The sequence below is a fragment of the Lemur catta genome, chromosome 2 (genome assembly GCF_020740605.2).
Source record: "Lemur catta isolate mLemCat1 chromosome 2, mLemCat1.pri, whole genome shotgun sequence".
In the NCBI taxonomy this organism is placed as follows: domain Eukaryota; kingdom Metazoa; phylum Chordata; class Mammalia; order Primates; family Lemuridae; genus Lemur; species Lemur catta.
The window spans coordinates 101,297,031-101,316,447 of record NC_059129.1 but is presented as its reverse complement, the minus strand read 5'-3'; the positions used below and the strand labels follow the sequence as shown (position 1 = coordinate 101,316,447).

At 40.4% G+C, this 19,417-nt stretch overlaps 1 protein-coding gene across 4 annotated transcripts in view; it reads right to left on the bottom strand.

Moving 5' to 3' along the window:
• Positions 1–5,056: 5,056 nt before the first annotated feature.
• Positions 5,057–19,417, bottom strand: part of AFG1L (AFG1 like ATPase) — a 166,523-nt gene continuing 152,162 nt past the window's right edge. The window contains exons 11-14 of one of the 4 annotated variants that reach the window (XM_045544129.1): positions 12,716–12,856; positions 9,147–9,260; positions 6,809–6,933; positions 5,057–6,243 (exon numbers count right to left, since the gene is read on the bottom strand). In XM_045544129.1, the coding sequence (XP_045400085.1) occupies positions 6,180–6,243; positions 6,809–6,933; positions 9,147–9,260; positions 12,716–12,856 (444 nt within the window). In that variant the 3' untranslated portion in view covers positions 5,057–6,179. Of the gene's footprint in view, positions 6,244–6,763; positions 6,934–9,146; positions 9,261–12,715; positions 12,857–19,417 lie in introns of those variants that run through there. The other 3 variants (XM_045544131.1, XM_045544130.1, XM_045544132.1) reach the window with 3 other exon arrangements.

Genomic DNA, 19,417 nt, shown 5'->3' with positions numbered 1-19,417 from the left:
GTTTTCTCATTAAACAAAAAAATCTAGTAGTAATAATATCTCCTTTTCCAGAACTATTGTGAAGATTAGGATTTCAAAGTTTGCCAACCACTGTGATTCCAGTTCTTTGCCATCATATACGGTGCTGTGAAAAACAACATCCTTGTACAGGCCCCTACACACACATCTTTCATATTTCAGCCTTCAAGTCAAACAGTGATTCCAAAATGGGGGCCATTATTATTACTACTATGCAGGGAAGGCCAGAGAGCACAGGATCTGGTCGAGAAGACATGCGTGTGTCCCAGCTGTGTTACCTGGGGCAAACCACGGAACCTCCTCGAGCCTCTGTTTCCGCACAGGCAGTAGGAATGATCACAGCTCCCTCAGAGAACTGCTGTGGATGAGCGATAGGGCAGGAGCAAGTGCTCTGTAAACTAGAAAGTGCTGCCTGGTTAGCCATTGTGTCATTAAATATGAAATGTCCAATTTCAAATCAAAAGTGTAGTTTATTATATCTCAAACAAGAAGCAGTACAATTAATCAAAGTATCTGTCTAAACTATTGACACAGTTTCACCATCTTAATGGTAGCTTGTTTATGCCAGCAGCGAAGAACCCTGGAGAGTGAGTGGCGATGAAATCACAAAAGGTGTTTTCCACAGCTTGTTGAGAACTGAATATTTTTCCTTGCAAGAAGTGGTCCAAAGACTGAAGAGGTGGTAGTCAGTTGGTGCAAGGTCTGGTGAATACAGTGGATCACAGAGAGTTTCCCAGTCCAGCTTCTGTAGTTTGAGCAGCATTGTTTTTTGCGATATGTAGTCTTGCAAGAGCATTAGCCTGTCTCTATTGACAAATCTCAGCTGCTTAATCACAAGCATCCTCATCATTTCATCCAATTGGTTGCAGTAGACATCTGCTGTAATAGATTGACCAGGTTTCATGAAGCTGTAGTGGATAATCCCAGCGCTGGACCACCAAACAGACACCATTAGTTTTTTTCAATGAATGTTCAGTTTTGGACTGTTTTGGCACTTCATCTTTATCCAACCATTGTGCCAAATGCTTGTGATTGTCAAAAAGAATCCATTTTTCACCACACGTAACAACAATATGGTGTAGAAATGGTTCGCCTTTATGTCGTGACAGCAAAGAAAGGCAAGCTTGGAGACGATTTCTCTTCTGATGCTCGTTGAATTCATGTGGAACCCATCTATCCAGCTTCTTTACCTTGCCCATCTGTCTCCAATGGTCCAATATTGTTGGAATAGTAACATCAAACTTTGCTGCTAATTCATGTGGAGGTTGAGATGGATTCGCTTCCACTACAGCTTTCAGCTCATCATTATCCACCTTGGTCTCAGGTTGCTCATGTGGCTCATTTTTAAGATTAAAATCACCAGAACAGACCTTCTCAGCCCATTGAGGTACTTACTGTGGGTTCATTAGCCACATCCTTCCCAAACACTTTCTTGATATTTTGAGCTGTCTGTGCAGCATTGGTTTCACAACAGAATTCATATTTGAAAATAACACAGATTTTTGACCTATCCATGGTTTCACAGAATTGCTTTAAAAAAAATTTGAAAGATTTCACAAGCCAAACTGTGCTTTTAAAAGAATGAGGATGCACCTTCACAATAAAAATAAAACAAGAAGTGTCAAAGTAAAATGTCAGAGATATCAACTGTCAAACTTAGTACTTAACGAAATTGGACATTTCATACTTAAGAACCTAATATTTTTTTTGATGGTGTGAGTGGGGCTGGAGAAGAAAGGCAGCCTGTCTCCAGGGAGGAGAGGCGCAGGCACTAGCAGGTACCAGGGAGGGCGCTGGTGAGCCGGTGACCCGGGCTCCCGGTCGCGGAGTCGATGCCCTGAGGCAGGAGCCCCAGCTGCAGGCCCAGCTCCACGTGCGGACTGGCTGTGCAGCCAGGGGCGGGAGCTCCACGCCCGGCCTGATCGGCGATCAACCTTGCTGCACATGAGAATCCCTTGGGGAGCATTTACAAGCACTGATGCGGGGGCCCCACGTCTCACGACACCCAACTTTCTGGAGGTGGGACCTGGGCCTAGGAATGCGCCCCGCTGAGAACCGCTCTTCTCCAATCCTGTGCGATGCTCGGACCTCTTTTTATGTCAGTTCCTCACACTGACCACAAGATGGTGCCCTCTTTCTGGAAATCTTTGGTGTTCGCCAGACAAGCAACAATCCATTTTCTGTATTAAGCAATCCATTAAAAATGGACTTGAATTTAACCTTCTCCAGCATTTCATTAAGCAGGAATCCTGTGCCACTGGTGTCTAGTCATGTAGCGTGTATCTTTTCCCTTCTGCTAGAAACCTTTGGGTTGAGATGTGTCTTCTGTTTTGCATTCCTCAAGGGCTTTAATGCAAAGCAGAAAGTAGGTGTGTATTACGGATTTATGATAATCATTAGTATCAATAACAACTAATATTCATTTAATCCTTTACCATTTGCAAAGTGCTTTTCACCAACTATCCCCAGAATAACTCTATGAAATATGCATTTAGAGATGATAAAACTGAGGCTCAGAGCACTATCTTGTTGAAGGTCACAAAGCAATGTTGGCAGAACTAAATTTTCCCAATTCTGAGCCCTTCCTTCCTACTGCATCACAGAGCTCAGTAGTCGACTGCTGGGAACCTGGAAAGTACAGCCCTGAGAGAGGAGCAAAAGACAGATGTTGTCCTGCAGCCTCACACCATCACAGACAAAACGTCAGCAGATGGACATGTTTGGCTGAACTGAGTGATCGGTGAGGTGACAGATGTGAGGTTTCCAGTGAGATGCTGGACTGAGTCAGTAGAAACTAGACACAAGGACAGATTTTATCATTTAAAATTTTCTGTACCAGAAAAATAAACTTCTATATGCTAATGGAGAAAACTAATCTTAATTCTAACTTAATAAAAAGTTACAGACTCATCTCCAAAGAAAATCCTTTTCTAACAGCCAAGTGATGTCTTGTGAGCTTAGTGACTCTAATAAAGATAATTTACAAAGTCACTTACAGGCTTGCTGCCAGACAAATTCCTGTCACTGAACAGGAATCCAAATGTCAGAGACCCAGGACCCCAACCCTTTGGGATTTTCTTTTTTTAATCTCAGATTAAAGGGGCTACCAAGGGTAGGTTCAAGTTACATGAACTAGGAATACTATTTTCAGGCCAGAGGCAATAATAGAATGGGAAGTTGTTTTTTTTGTTTGTTTGTTTGTTTGTTTTTTAAGACAGGGTCTCACTCTGTTGCCCAAGCTGGAGTGCAGTGGCACAATCATAGCTCACTGCAGTCTTAAACTCCTGGGCTCAAGCCATCTTCCTGTTTCAGCCTCCTGAGTAGCTAGGACTACAGGCATGTGCCACCACGCCTGACTAATGTTTTTTATCTTTTGTTGAGGCAGGGTCTCACTATTTTGCCCAGGCTGTCCTCAAACTCTTGGACTCAAGCGATCCTCCTGCCTTGATCTCCCAAAATGCGAGATTACAGGTGTGAGCCACTGCGCCCAAACTGAAAGTTTAATAAATTAGTGTTTTGATAATTTTATTGACTCCAATGTATATCTTAGCAATTTATTACTCTGTTTTAGCCATATTTGTGCCTCAGCTTCCCTGTCTATAAAATGGTGATAATAGTAACTATCTGATAGGACTTTTAGGATCAAAGGGTTTATTTATAAAGCACTTAGAACCATGTGCAGGACACAGTAAGCACTATATGCTTCTTAAATAAATGAATATGAGCACATCCACTTATATATTTTATAAGTGGAATTTCAATTTTTTAAAAAATTCCAACTAATTTTAAAATGATGTTATTTTGCACACTTATAAGTACAGGAAATATAGTTTAAGAAGATTAAAGTATTGCCTTATGATTAAAATTTGAAATCCTACTGAAAATAAATAAATTTGATTAAAATGATGCTACAGTCTTTTTGGCCTCAGAACTAGGTTAAAAATTACTTAAGTCCCCCATGTTTTTCATCTCATGATTACTGATATGAGCAAATAACCTCCTACACTGCCTAAAGAAATACAAGAATAATGTAGTGATCAGATTTTTCTTTTTCTTTTCCTAAGGAATGTTTTCCTTTTTCTCCACTTGACTTCTGTTAAGTCTGGGAACTAGGGATCATTTTGAAGGGAGTCTGTGGTATGATGCGTTTTCTCCTGACTCTAAAGACGTCCTCGTCTGAGTTTCTAGGTGAGTGGGAACCTTCCACAGCACTACTCAGCTCAGACCTCCATCTTGAAGCATACATAGAGCATTCCAAAACAGAGCATTTGCTCTGACAGATTTATGCAACCCCAGGGAGAAAGACTGGAATGCTGAGAATGTAACAGGGGCAGGACTCCAAAGAAAGACACATGAATTGAAAGAAAAGTTGCTCTCCAATCTAGGGGTTGTTTTTCATGTTTCATTTTGGCATTACTTTTCTTTTAATGGAGCTACCATATTGTTTCCAGGCAAGGCTATTCTTGAAGACTTTTGTTTCTTTTTTTTGTATGCTGGTTTATGAAATAGACTTTGTGGATTTCCAGCCACCTTGGAACTCCTTCCTCCCTCTGGATACAGATACATCGGCCCACGCTCTGCGTAAACCCTCCCCCCAAGGAGAGAGCCTCTCCCCCTGCAGCCCCTCCCACCAGGCCCAGGGATACAAAAGTGAACACATGCTCCATCCGGTTACTCAGGAAGAGCCTGAACTCCAGTTTTACACTACAGAAACAATATTTTCAAAGGTGTTTAAGTTTCTAAGTATCAAAATCCCAGTTTAGGGCAGCTATACTGAGAATTACATAGGCTTCTGTGCATTGCACCAGGGCCCTAACATTACATTATTGTTTCTGTGGAAAAATGAAATTTTATTCCAAATACCTGACCTCAAATGAACTTTTACAGCAGAACTGGAGTGGGGGACTGTTCTACATATACCCACACACTCAGGGACAGTTCCTTTATCAATCATGCTGTCCGTCTGTCTATCCACTCATACTGTTTTTTTAAATTAAGACACAGAATAATTGTCAAAGAAATGTGAAAAGCAAAAAGCTAATATTTAAAGAATAAAATTAAACATTTTATATTTATTGAGTTCAAAGCAATGGTTCTGTTGTAAATTCACCTTCAACTTTACTGAGTTTTAAAAAGTGAATCAGTATTTAAAATGATCTCTTTTTTATAGTGAGAGTAGGAGACCGTACGGTATAAAATATAGTACATGAGTTTTATAGTTTGTAAATTGTGAATCTCAGGTCAAGCTACTTCATTTTTCTAAGCCTCAGTTTCTTTATCCGTAAACAGGGATGATTATTTTCACTTTCTAGGACTATTTTTTAAACTGAGCTAATGTAAATATCTAGCATTAAGTCTGGCATATATTGGTTGTTTCCCATCCTTTCTCCCTATTACTTAGCCTCTTTGGAACTCACTGTGTTTCACTTGAATAAAAATATTTTTAAACCACATTTAATTTTCAGATGACTCAATTTAAACTTTTTTCTCCGCTTGGGTACCCATCCATCTATCTGCTTGACTTCATTAGGTTAATGTCCAAAATAGACTAATGTGGAAGAATATTAATAAATAGGTTCAACGAGCTTACTTATGTTGATAATTATAAGCATTGTTTGAACTCACTCATCCATATCTACCCCCCAAAATGCTTGATTTTCACAAGACTTTGGGGATTTCTTTTTTCTTTTTTTAAGACTCTTTTTGAAGATTCTTTTAACAGCCTCAACCAAAATCCCCTTTGTGACAAGTTAGCAAAGTCAGGTTTTACTTAAATGAATCAAGAAATGAGTTCAATGAAGGACAAATCAGATCTTATTTAAAGTAGGTTTGTCAAGTGTTCTATCATGTCCTATTGGTCTATCTTGCTGAAGAATCAGCAGCAAGGCTGGGGAGTGGCCTTCTGCACCTGGAGCAAATGCGCATGAGCAGTCAGAAGGAGCCTGCTGCCCACCAGGGCCCCAGCTGGCCTCAGATGAGCAGGAGTCCACTCTGCTGCCTGGTGTGTCTGGACTCTGCCCCTCCCAACACTCTCTCACTGGTCCCCATTCCTGGCTGTCAGAGTTGGGGGATCTGCCTGTTAGTTGTAATTTAACACTTGTTCCTTACCTGGTGGTGTCATAATCCTTGATTTTTTCAGACAACTCTGTGACCACTTGAGATCAGGTACTGCCTACCAAGCTTGATCTCGGGGTAAAAAACATACTCTTTCTGTTGTGAGGAAACCTGAAGGATTGGGAAGTTTATTGTAATTCATAGCCAAAAAAAACCCCAAACAAACCCAAAATCATATGTATAAACCCATGTTCTAAAATGTTATTCCTTTTAGTTTATAATAAGATCGGAAAGATTTGTTGTGATTTGCACTGTGGGATGTTTTTTGTTTTCCTTCTTATAAAAGATGTGTTTCGAATGTGTTGCCACCATGCAGCCAAAGCTTGGGGATATCCAGATGTCCTGCATTTACTGTGTGTTTGCGTATTCAAAGTTCATTCAGGTAGTTTATTATGAAGCTAAAATGTATGGTTCTACATTAATCTTAAGAAGTGATGATTTTAATTTTGTGGTGCAGAAAAAAAGCCAAATAAATAGGGAACAGTAGAACTCTAAAAATGGTAAGTCTTTAACTTACTAATCCACTACATCTTTGACAGCGATTTTAGATTAAAATGGTCCAGAGGACAAAGTGCTTAATTAATGATGAGAAAATGATTCCTTCAAGTCCCACAGTATAGTTCTGCCTGCATTAACCATTTGTCTAGAGTTTTATTCACATGAAAGTGACAGTTACTTCTTGGTCCTGTCTCCTTCATTCCAGTACTGTTCAGTCTGCATTTCTGTGAGTCGGGAAATCGTACGTTGAAATGCGAAGATTTCCTCTTCTCCGGTAAATATGGAGAGTCCTTCTGCTGAGTCCTGGTTACAAAACAGACAAACAACAAAAACCCAGCACCAATTAAAACCACCACAAATGAAAATTTATAGAACTTAGTACAGGTTTTTAAAAACTTTTTATATTTACCTATTTAGAATGTAAAATTTTCTATAAGTTCTTTTTCATATACAATCTCTTAAATTAGACTAGTGAGTCAACTGATTTAAACCGACAGCCATTAACAAATTACCAGAGAGAAAACTTAAAAGGGAAAACTTTCTCCAAAAGTGCGCACTAGAAATAAGTATTAGAAAAAAACAGTAGTTCTGATAAGTTGGGAAGAGGCTGATGTGGGCCTCTGAAGCTTTATAGGCAAGGGGGGGCCACTGCCTGAGGGGAGGCCCTAAGGATGAACTCCTGAATAGCCTTTTCCAAACTGATGACTAAACGGTCCCAGTGGGTCCTGGGTCCTGGAGAATGTGCCTGGGATCTTACTTTACAAAGGCCAGAGCTGCTTTTGGTCCTCAGCTGCCAGGACATTTGATCTACTCTACCTAGGGACAAGCTGGGAAGCCCTGTCTCTGGGAGGCCAGTAAACAGCCCAGACTGGTGATACCAACATGGGATTGTGGCCACTAAGTGGGCTTTGAACTTTCCTCTCTTTCCTTAGGGGTTTGCTGTTATGGTTTTTCAGAGAAAAATTCTGGACTCCTATGTCCATCTTCTCCACTGATTCACTGTGAACCTTCATGACCCCGAGGTCATATTCCCTGATTTCTTCATATATTATTGGCCCTATGTGCTGAGCTTACTTTGTCCTGATCCTAGGGGAAAAAATTTAAGAGCCAATGTTTAAAGGACTTTAGAAACTGATTTGATGTAGCCCCTCAAGTGTATTTTTCAAATCGTCAAAGATGTAACTATTGCTCTTGGAGAACCAACATTTCAGATAGTCCCAGCACAGAGGTTTATAAGCTATTTATTCCTATACTGTTCTGGTCTGAATGTTTGTGTTGCTCCAAAATTCAGATATCGAAATCTTAACCTCCAAGGTGGCAGTATCAGGAGGTAGAGAGTTTGGGAGATGATTAGGTCTTGCGAGTGAAGCCCTCATGCATGGGATTAATGCTCTTATAAGAAAGGCCCCACAGAGAGCCCCCACCCCTTTCACTATGTGGGGTTTATATTGAAAAGCCAGTGGTCTATGAACCAGAAAGTGGGCCCTCACCAGAGACTGAATCTGGGGCCTTGATCTTAGACTTCCCAGCCTCCAGACTGTGAGAAATAAATTTCTGTTGTTTATAAGCCACCCAGTTTATGGTATTTTGTTATAACAGCCTGAACAGACTAAGATATACACATAGATTTAAGTAATCATATTTTGAAAGCTCACTTTTTAAAGGAATATGGGCCTCATTTTCCCAAACTCCTGAGAAGGCATAATTTCTACTCAGGCCAACAAGGAACCATTTCCTCATTCCAAATGCCCTTTCACCTCTGGCACTAATTGGAAGAATGGGGGTCCCTTCATTCTTGGGGTGAGCATTGACAGTTTAAAATTTTTGACTAATACTTTAATTGTTGATACTTGAGAAATATACCATGTAATATCTTACAGAAGAAGAAAATGCAAAGTCCCACGTCTGCTTGGCTTGGGGTAAATCACCAGACTCTAAGCTCCAGGAGAAATGGGCCTGCATCAGTTTGTTCCCTACAGAGTGTCCTCAGAGTCTGGCACTCACAGGTGCTCCATAAATGTCTGGAGAATGAAGGTTGGGCGATGGAATCCAGGGCCTTACTAGGTACCCCTTAGTCTTGTACTAGGCAGCCCACGTGCTAGGATACTGTATCATGCACTCTATAAATCCTGCAATTGGGAAGCAGCGTAGCCAAAAAAGGCAGCATGGTATAGCTGAATGAGCCCAGAACCAGACACAGGTGCCCTGGCATCCACTCTGGCCTGCATTATTCAGCAGTGTGACTGTGAGCGCATTAGTCCATTCTCTGGGTTTTGTTTTTATCATATGCAAAACAAAGCATCTGAGTACATGATCACTAAGGTTCCTTCCATTCTAAGATTCTCTAAGATATTTAATGATATTGAGAATAATAAGTCTGCCACGCTGGCTTTAGAAGAGGCAGCAAATCAATGGTTAACTATATATTGCATTCTTCTTCAAAATGTAGCCATGTATCAAACCAAAAACAATTAAGCTGTTTTATAATAAAAAGAAATTATGTTAATATCGCCTACCTGGCTCAGCCCCAAATCATCCATCAGTATTCTGCTGTGCTCCAACTCACTGTCATGATGTTGATATAAAAATAAGCTTGATATAGGAGATGATGCAGAGCAAATTATGCGCACCTGAAATAGAGGAAAATGAGTAAATGGTGTTACTCTCTACATTTTATAAGTTGAAGGTAAGAAAAATCTCTCACAAAATAAAAATCTGTTTGTCACATTTGGGAGCTTGGATCCTTGCTTTTTAAAATGTCCGTATTTTTCCTAATAGTTTGTCTCCTTAAAGTGGTATTTTAAAAGTGCATAGTACTTTTCAAAATATTTCCACACTGCTTATACCACCCTGTGAAGTGGAGAGCAGACTTTTTATTGGGAGACTTCAGGCCTAGAGAGGTCTTAGCTCATGATGCCAGCCCAGATCTTCTGGTTCCAACTCAAATGCTCTTTCCATTATTGTTATGGTTTGAATGTTTTTGACCTCTCCAAAATTCGTGTTGAAATTTAATCCCCAATGCAACAGTATTAAGGTGTGGCGTGCAGGAGGTGATTGAGTCATGAGGGTTCTGCCTATGAATGGGATTACATGCCCTTATAAAAGGCCCGATGGAGGGAGTTCACTCCTTTCTGCCTTCTATTCCTTTGACCATGTGAGGACACAGCATTCATCCCTTCCAGAAGACACAGCAACAAGGTGTCATCTCGAAGCAGAGAGCAGCCCGCACCAAACATCCAAACCTGCCCCAGCCTTGATCTTAGACTTCCCAGCTTTCAAAAGTGTGAGAAATCAATTTCTATCACTTATAAATTACCCAATCTGGTATTTTGTTATAGCACCACAAACTGATGGAGACAATTACACTCTGATGTTGACATTTATACCTGGCTGTTTGGAGTTCATCTCTGTGCATGCAAGGTGCTCCCCAGATACACTGTAAAGAGGTTTCCATTTTGCTGCACAGCTGGCTGCTAAGTTCAATGCACTGCTACTCTAATTATATCCTAGTTTCCAGAACCTACATTTATATCAGCATCCTGCCAAGACAGTCTTCAAAAAGACTAAGCTTTACATTAATATCTCTTGATTACTTGAGTATTTGAGTAAGTGTGCATATGTGATCGTATGTTGGAAACTGCTTTTATATCTTTTATACATTTTATGTCAACTAGTTTAAATACAAAACATATCCTTCTTGATGTTTAAAGAGTCCTGAATTTGTTTTCAGGATTCGTAGCTATCCTTTTAAAATCATTATTTAAATAAACACACAAATACTTAAAAATAATGTGTTGACATTTGAGACTAGCTTTTCCATATCTAAATGGTTTCCTACTCCCTCTTATAAATTCATTTAATCACAAATGACACTTTTTTCATTATTTAGATGGAACTACCCTATTTCACAAATCTCCATGAATACATGCTAGAATAATATCAGTTTAATGCTCCCAGATTCTCTAATAATATAATTTTGACTACACTTTAAGAAAGAGCATAATCTCTAAATGTGTGATTTAGTTGAAGCAAATGTTGGGAGAGTGGTTTGGGTATTCCATCATATTGCCAGATAGATAAATCCTTTTTTCCTTTAATTAAGAAGAGGGAGTGAGGTAGGATTAGTGGGTGGGACTGAGGGATGGGGGCCATAGCTTCCTTTAAGGTATTCCTAGCTGAACTCTAAAAATAATAAGAGTTTCTTGATTCTCCACTCTGAGAACCGCCTACCAATGCCCCTCCACCATTTCCTTCTCGAAACCTTAGCCCTATAAAAACAGAGTGCCCCCTCCAGGCCTTTGCCCTTCATTCCAGCTCCATGGATTACAGTGGAGCAGAGTCTCTGCAGAAGGCAGCCCTCACAACTGATCTCCCAGCTGTGCGTCCTTAGCCTCTGCCTCTCCTGACTCCCTGATCACACATGTGTCAGCCCACTCCCTGGGCATGAGCAGCAGATTTTGATGGCACCTATTAAGCCAGGCTTCCCTCGGCTGCTGCACCGGAGCCACACTTGCTGACTTTCACACTTGGCCCATCCCAGGGTCTTTGCTGCAAACTCCCCACCCTGGTTACCCCTTTTCACCCTGTGCTTAGAGTTCAGGCCTTACTCCTCTTAGTATTTACAAGAAGCACCTGAGAAACACGAGAACATGCAGGTTCCAGGCTCCAAGCCTGGTCCTCATTTGTTGGAGTGAGGATGGGGTGGGCTTTGGAATCTGGATTTTTAAGTAGCCCAGATGGGTTCCATTGCAGGTGGTCCTCACAGGACTTCCCACCCCATAGATCAGTGCATTCTCCTCCAGACTCTTACAGCACCATAAGCCTCCCTCTCTGTCCAAAAGTTCATCCCACAGTGGTGACTTTACACTTAGCCCTGTGGACATTTGATTCACGTTTCTCTGACACTAGGCTGTAAGCTCTAGGAAGGCAGGCACTGTGTCTGGCTTTGTTTGCCATTAAATGTCTAGTGCTTGACACTGTGCTTGGCATGATAAAGGTTTTTTGATGAATGAGCAAATGAAACATTAAAATCTCACCTCTCCCTCCCAGCAGATTCTGTTACTTGCTTCCTCCCCAAGAAGTCCCTTCAGTTTTAGAATCACTGCTCTATTTAATTCTATATAAGGAATAGGGAAAAATATATATCTAACCATAAAATAATATTTAAATGAACTCTAATTTGAAATTGTACTTATACTTTTACTGTAAACATATATTTACAGATATATACTATTAATAGTGGCTCACTTTTATTGAGAGCTTACTATATGCCAGACATTCTTAGCACTTTACATATTCATGTAATCCTCACAAAAATCTTATAAGTACCATTATTATCTCCTTTCTCTACCGAAGGCAATTGAAGCTCAGAGATAATTAAGTCAGTCTTCAGACTAGACAGTCGGCCCTAGGGCCTCCTCTTTAACCACCAGGCTGTACTGTCTTTGATGGATGGGCAGTGGCTCTGCAATTCACACTAAAACACCTGGATTAAAAAGCCAAACAAGGGGGGCAAGGGCAATATACATAACCTAAACTTTTGTACCCCCATAATATGCTGAAATTTTTTTAAAAAGGCAAACAATAAGATGGTATATTGCTAGTTACCAGGGTTTCTCAGTTATACAGAGAGAGCACCCCAATATTCAGAAGGGTCCTTTAGTCATTCATTCATTTGTTCATTCATTTTTCTATCAGTCCAATCATTTATTCATGCAACAAATATTTACTGAGCATTCAGTGTAGCCAAGGCACTGCGCTGGGCACCGTCACAGAAGAGCACATGATCTGCCTGGTAGAATGAGGAGTCTTGTGACGGGTGTTTCACCACCACTGCAGCTACTGCTAACAGTGCTGATGCAGCATTCAGCTTGCGCCAAACATTGTTTTAAACGCTTTACACGAACTACCCTGTTTAGTCCTTGCAACAACCCTCTGAAGTAAATGCTATTATCCCTAATTCACAGATGAGGAAACTGAGGCACACAGAGGCAAAGTAAGTGGTAGAGCCAGGATTCCAGTCCAGGCAATCTGGCTCCACAGTCTGAACTGTTTAGTTTTGAGAAAATGTACCACACATCCTTACCTTGAAATCATAAAAGTTATCAATGAGGGTTATGAATCTTCGAGCTTGAGTCCTCTTTGCCAGTGTAAATTGTGGAATGTTTCGTAAAAATATCGTATCAAAATTCTTAGATATTTCCAAATAGTCACTGGCTCCAAGTGGCTATAATTGAAATAAAATAAAGAAAATGAAAATAAACAAATTCTGGTTGTCTTTGGATTAGTTTAATTGGAAAACACCTCTCTTTCTTGCCATGGTGTGATTTAGGTGGTAGCTTTGGGGTAACTTGACCAAACGGAGCAGCATTTTCAGAGTAGCCTAAGGGCACAGACCATGTATACTGTGTTCCCTTAACAATGATGTACAAAAGCGGGCAAGAAAGAAGACAAGAGTGCGGTGGGGAGGGAAAGAATATCTCTAACCACACAGCCTCAGTTGGCACTTTTTAGGCCCCTGTTCTAAACCTGGTCTTCCACATTTTTTACCTATATGACATAACTTTAAACATGTCCTCATAAATCCTTCTTGTGACTCAAATGCAAACCGTCACTATTGTTATAACAGAGCTATCTGATAATGGCATGCTGAATATGATGTCACAATTCTGAAATAAAGACTATGCTTCAGTATGAAAATCATCTGAAATTATTTTTAGTTTAAGGTGTAATTATCTAAGTACAACACTGCTAACCTCTGTAGGAAATACAAGAGGGCTTAAATGAGCAGAAGTGGGCTGAGACCTGCAGAATAATTTGGAGCAGCATGCTGCCTCTTTATATGAGGAGGCCACAAGACTCAAGGTCCACAAAATTATTCATGCAAGTGCCACCTACAGGTGCAAAGCACTTGCTTCTGAAACATGAGTTTAACTCATGAACATTATGAAGACTATCTGAAAACACATTCTTTGGGGTTAGGAACATTCCCAGGAAATGCTACCTCTACTAATTTCAAGCTGTGTGTGAATGACTGTACCCTCTGAGCAGCAAACCATGAGCAGAAGTCAGGGAGCCCTTTCTGGCCCTGCTGGAGTGGGGAGAAGGTCAGAGACTGAGTGGCCCAGGAGCTACTCTGAGGTACCCCAGAAAGCTCCTGGAACACCATGACTGACCCCTAGGACACAGGTGGACAAGCATACTCAATTTCTGGCAGAATCTATCACTATTCCTCTTTGTCCAAAAATGTCTCTCTCACTTAGGGAGTCCTTTGCATAAAAGCTTCTTTCAGAAGTGTTGGTATGGCCACATTCCTGGGAGAATCAGGGAACTGTGAGGAGGAGGAGGAGTCATTCTCACCTCACTGTCCACCACTAGCCTAGCAACCAGCTGAAATCAGTTACACTCAGCAAAAAGAAATTCTCAGGGAGGCATGGGGAGGTACGAGCAAGTCCAGAGAGTTAAGTTTTGGAGAAGTGAGTCCCTCCAGAGACAGCCGTTCTGAGAAGGATGCAACAGTTACAGGACCTAGGCAAAGTGGCACAAAACCAGAAACAAGGAGCACAAAGAATGCTCTGACTCCTTTGGAAATGTGCTTAAAGTGTCCCTTCTTCCCATCTCCTCTCGCCAACCAGATAACAAACAGGAGCCAGGAGGAGACGGCCTCTGCCTTCTCCACGTTCCTTCCCTGGTGGGAGAGGCTCTGCCTCCACCCAGTGCTGCCCTCAGCCACATGGGCGTTCCAGCATGTTGTAAGTTTGCTTTGGTTTGGTTTAACCCTGATTCTCATCCAAGGGAACCCTGCTGTCAAGCCTGATATGGCCCAGGAGCATGTGTTAATAGAGAAGCTAGGAACAAGGGATTTGAATCCTCAGTTTGTCACTTATTAACGAGGCACCCTTGGCAAATTATGTAATCTTTCTGTACCTTAGTTTTTCCATCTGTAAAATGGGAATTTGATTCCTTTCTCATAGAATTGTGAGGATTAAACAAAACAATATACATAAAGCACTTAGCATAATGCCTGGGACATATATTAGTATTCAAACCCTTTTGGCTACTTTCATTTTTATTATTTGGAGTCCAAGTGATTGAGCTCAGTATAAATAAGCTGAGGATGTAAAGAAATGTTTTCGCAGCTGGGTGTGGTGGTTCATGCCTGTAATCCCAGCACTTTGGGAGGCTGAGGTGGAAGGATCAGGAGTTTGAGACCAGCCTGAGCAAGAGCAAGACCCCGTCTCTACAAAAAATAGAAAAATTAGCTGGGTGTTGTGGTTCATGCCTTTAGTCCCAGCTAATTGGGAGGCTGAGGCCAGAGGATTGCTTGAGACCAGGAGTTCAAGGCTGCAGTGAGCTATGATTGGGCCACTGCACTCTAGCCTGGGCAACAGAGTGAGACTTCATCTTTAAAAAAAAGAAAGAAAGGAAAGAAAGAAAAAAGAAATGTCTTCTCAATAGGAATCAGCTAATTTTGCTCCACCACCGACTGCATCCAAAACCCTAAATCAGCCTTTGTGCATTCGCCTGTCTTTGGAGTCACAGCAGGGACCAGATGAGACTGTGGAATCACCACACAATGAAGTCAATTCCCAAAAGGGAAAGAAGGGAAGGCAAAATATAGTGTCGTTTTCTAAAAAGGATAACTCACACAAAAGACTCTCATGCTCTGAGAGTACAGTACTTTTTTCAGATCAGTTAAAATTTAGTGTCTCATCTTTTGTAAACCAGAAAGTATAGGTAAAAAAAATGTAAAACCTCATATTAGGTCGTAGTTATGTATAATTAAGCCCACTCTTTATGCATGGATGTGATTTCTATCAGTATAACTACATGCCCAAGGAAAATCATTATCAGAAGTGCACTGAAGTGCCTAGGGCAACTGAAAATCAGAATTTTGCTCACTCAGCTATTTTACAAATTATATACCTTTGTCAGTTAGTTCTAAATTTGTCATTTTATTAGCAACTATCCCTTTCCCTCATATGCCTAAAACAATTATATGCACATAAAGAAAACAAAGCTTAATATAGTTATCCCTTTAAAGACAACAGTCATTGGGGGAATGTGCACTTACTGTTTAATGTATACAGTTTGGGATGAAAAAGTTGTAGAGATGGAGAGTGGTGATGGCAGCACAACAATGTGAAGGAATTTAATGCCACTGAACTGTACACTTGAAAATGGTTTAAAAGGTACATTTTCCAGAATGTATTTTCTTACCACAATTTTAAAAAATGGTCATTAAAACAAGGAAAGGTTATTTGTTGCCAAAGAAATCCCTTCCATATTGAGCTACAAAGAGATAAAAACATGAGAAAGAAGAATGAAATGTATTAATCAAAGATGGAAGTCTTTTTCCTAAGAAATAAGCTCCAATAAGAATAAGATTAATTTAAAATAAGAAGTGTTTTTTTAAATACAGTTGGCCATCTATATCTGCATTTTCACATCCATGTCAATCAACTGCTGATCAGAAGTATTGGAAAAAATACAATAATAAAAAATAATACAACTTACAAAGTTAATACAGTATAACAACTATTTACACAGCATTTACATTGTATTAGGTATTATAAGTAATCTAGAGATTATTTAAAGTATGTGGGAGGATGTGTGTAGGTTACATGCAGATACTACTACACCATTTTAGACCAGGGACTTCAGCATCTACAGATTTTGGTGTCCATGGGAGATCCTGGGGCCAATTCCCTGTAGATACCAAGGGAAAACTGTATTTCAAAGTACACCAGTCAAAATCCACGTCACAGCCCAGGTTGATATACCCCCGTTCTAGTGTGTCTTAATTTTAGCAATTTCCCCCCATGTGAGCTTGACGATTAATGTGCTGTCAGTACTCTAAATGAACCTAGGTTAAACTTCATACTCTCCATTTCTTTTCCTCCTTCCTTCCTCCCTCCTTCCCTTCCTTCTCCATGATTTATTTTGGACAGTTTTCTCTGACCTATATTCTAGCTCACCATGTTTCTCCTCAGCGATGTTTTATCTGCTCTTAAAGCCCATATGAAGTTTGGCTGAAGTCCATGAGAGGACAGACTGACTTCCAGTTCACACGGATTCCTAGGTGCAGTCCTTTAGGGCTCCATCCAGAGGGGGGTCAGATGTCTAGCCCCCCATCCTTGGCTGGACCTAATCTCTGACTTCTGTCCCACTAACCCAGTAAGGCTGCCAAAAGTTAGCCCAGCTCACCTTAGTTTGTTTTTTCATTTAGCCATTTTTCTCTGTAGTCACCTTATTTTTAAAAAAAGATTGCTAGTGCTCACCACTATCCCTGCTTTCCTTTTTCTGGGCACACAGAGAGACTACAGGATGCTTCATTTCATTGCACTTCACCTAGATTGCACTTTGCAGATATTGCTGCTTTGTTTTGTTTTGTTTTAACAAATTGAAGGTTTGTGGCAACCCTGCATCAAGCAAAGCTATCAGTGCCATTTTTCTAACAGCATGTGCTCACTTTACATTTTGGTAATTCCCACGATATTTTAAACTCTTTCATTATTATTATATGTGTTATAGTGATCTGTGATCAGGAATCTTTGATGTTACTATTGGAATTGTTTGGGGGCACCAGGAACCATGCCCATAAACGGTGAACTTAATTGATAAATGTGTATGTTCTGTGGCTCCTCCAACTAGCAGTTCCCCCTTCTCTCTCCCTTTCCTCAGGCCTCCCTATTCTCTGAGACATAACAGTATTAAAATGACACCAAGAAATAACCCTGCAATGTCCTCTAAGTGTTCAAGAGAAAGGAAGAGTCACACATCTTTCACTTTCGATCAAAAGCTAGAAATGATTAAGCTTGATGAAGAAGGAATGTCTAAAGTTGAGATAGGCTGAAAGGTAGGCCTCTTGCACCAAACAGCCAAGTTGTCAACGTAAAGGAGAAGTTCTTGAAGGAAATTAAAAGTGCTACTCCAGTGAAGACATGAATGATAAGAAAATGAAACAGTCTTATTGCTGATATAGAGGAAGTTTGAGTGGTCTGGACAAACGATCAAACCAGCCATAATATTCCCTTAAGCCAAATCCTAACCCAGAGCAAGGCCCTAACTTTCTTCAATTCTATGAGGGCTGAGAGAAGTGAAGTTTGAGAAGAGAAGAAAAGTTTGAAGCTAGCAGAGGTTGGTTCACAAGGTTTAAGGAGAGAAGCCATCTCTACAATATAAAAGTGCAAGGTGAAGCACAAGTGCTATTGGAGAAACTATGGCAAGTTACTCAGAACACCATTGATGAAGGTGGCCACACTAAAACACAGATTTTCAATGTAGACAAAACAGCCTTTTATTGGGAAAACATGCCATCTAGACTTTCATAGCTAGAAAGAAGTCAATGCCTGGCTTCCAGGCTTCAAAGGAAAGGCTGATCCTCTTGTTAGGGGCAGCTGGTGACTTGAAGCTGAAGCCAATGCTCATTTACCATTCTGAAATCCAAAGGTCCTTAAAAATTATGCTAAATCTACTCTGCCTGTGCTCTATAAGTGAAACAACAAAGCCTGGATGACAGTATGTCTGTTTACAGGATGGTTTTAGGCCCACTATTGAGACTACTGCTCAGAAAGAAAGATTCCTTTCAAAAGATTCCTGCTCATTGACAATGCACCTGGTCTCTCAAGAGCTCTGATGGAGATGTACAAAGAGATGAATGTTGTTTTCATGCCAATAGCACACATCCATTCTGCATCCCATGGGTCAAGGAGTAATTTCAATTTTCAAGTTTTATTATTTAAAAAATACATTTTGTAATGCTATAGCTGCCAAAGATGATGATTCCTTTGATGTATCTGGGCAAAGTAAATAAAAACCTTCTGGAAAGGATTCACCATTCTAGATACCATTAAAACATTTGTGGGAGGAAGTCAAAATATCAACCATAACAGGAGCTTGGAAGAAGTTGATTCCATCCCTCCTGGATGACATTGAAGGGTTCAAGGCATCAGTGCAGGAAGTAACTGCAGATGTGGTAGAAATAGCAAAATAGAAGTGGAGCCTGGTGATGTGACTGAATTGCTGCAATCTCATGATAAAACTTGAACAGCTGAGGAGTTGCCTCTTATGGATGAGCAAAGAGAGTGGTTTCTTGATGTGGAATCTACTCCTGGAGAGGATGCTGTGAACAGTGTTGAAATGACTCAAGAAAGTATTTAGAATATTACATAAACTGAGTAGATAAAGCAGTAGCAGGGTTTGAGAGGACTGAATCCAATTTTGAAAGAAGTTCTACCTTGCATAAAATGCTATCAAATAGCATTGCATGCTACCGAGAAATCTTTTGTGAAAGGAAGAGTTCACCGATCAGGAAACCTTCATTATTTTAAGAAACTGTCACGCTACTCAAACCTTCAGCAACTACCATCCTGATCAGTCAGCAGCCATCAACATCAAGGCAAGACTCTCTACCCAGTAAGATTATGACTCACTGAAGGCTTAGATGATTGTTAGCATTGTTTGGCAATAAAGCTTCTTTAAATTAAGGTATGTACATTGTTTTTTTTTAATATAATTGCTATTGCACACTTAATTGACTACATTATAGTGTAAATATAACTTTTATATATACTGGGAAACCAGAACATCCTTGTGACTTGCTTTATCGTGGTATTTGCTTTACTGCTGTGGTCTGGAACCGAATCAGCAACATCTCCGAGATATGCCTCTCTGGGATTAGGTGTGGCCGTGTGACCAGGTTCAGACCAATGGAATGGAAGAGAAAGTCACAGGATCACTTCTAGGCCTGGCTCATAAAAACATCCCACACAGAATTCACACTTCT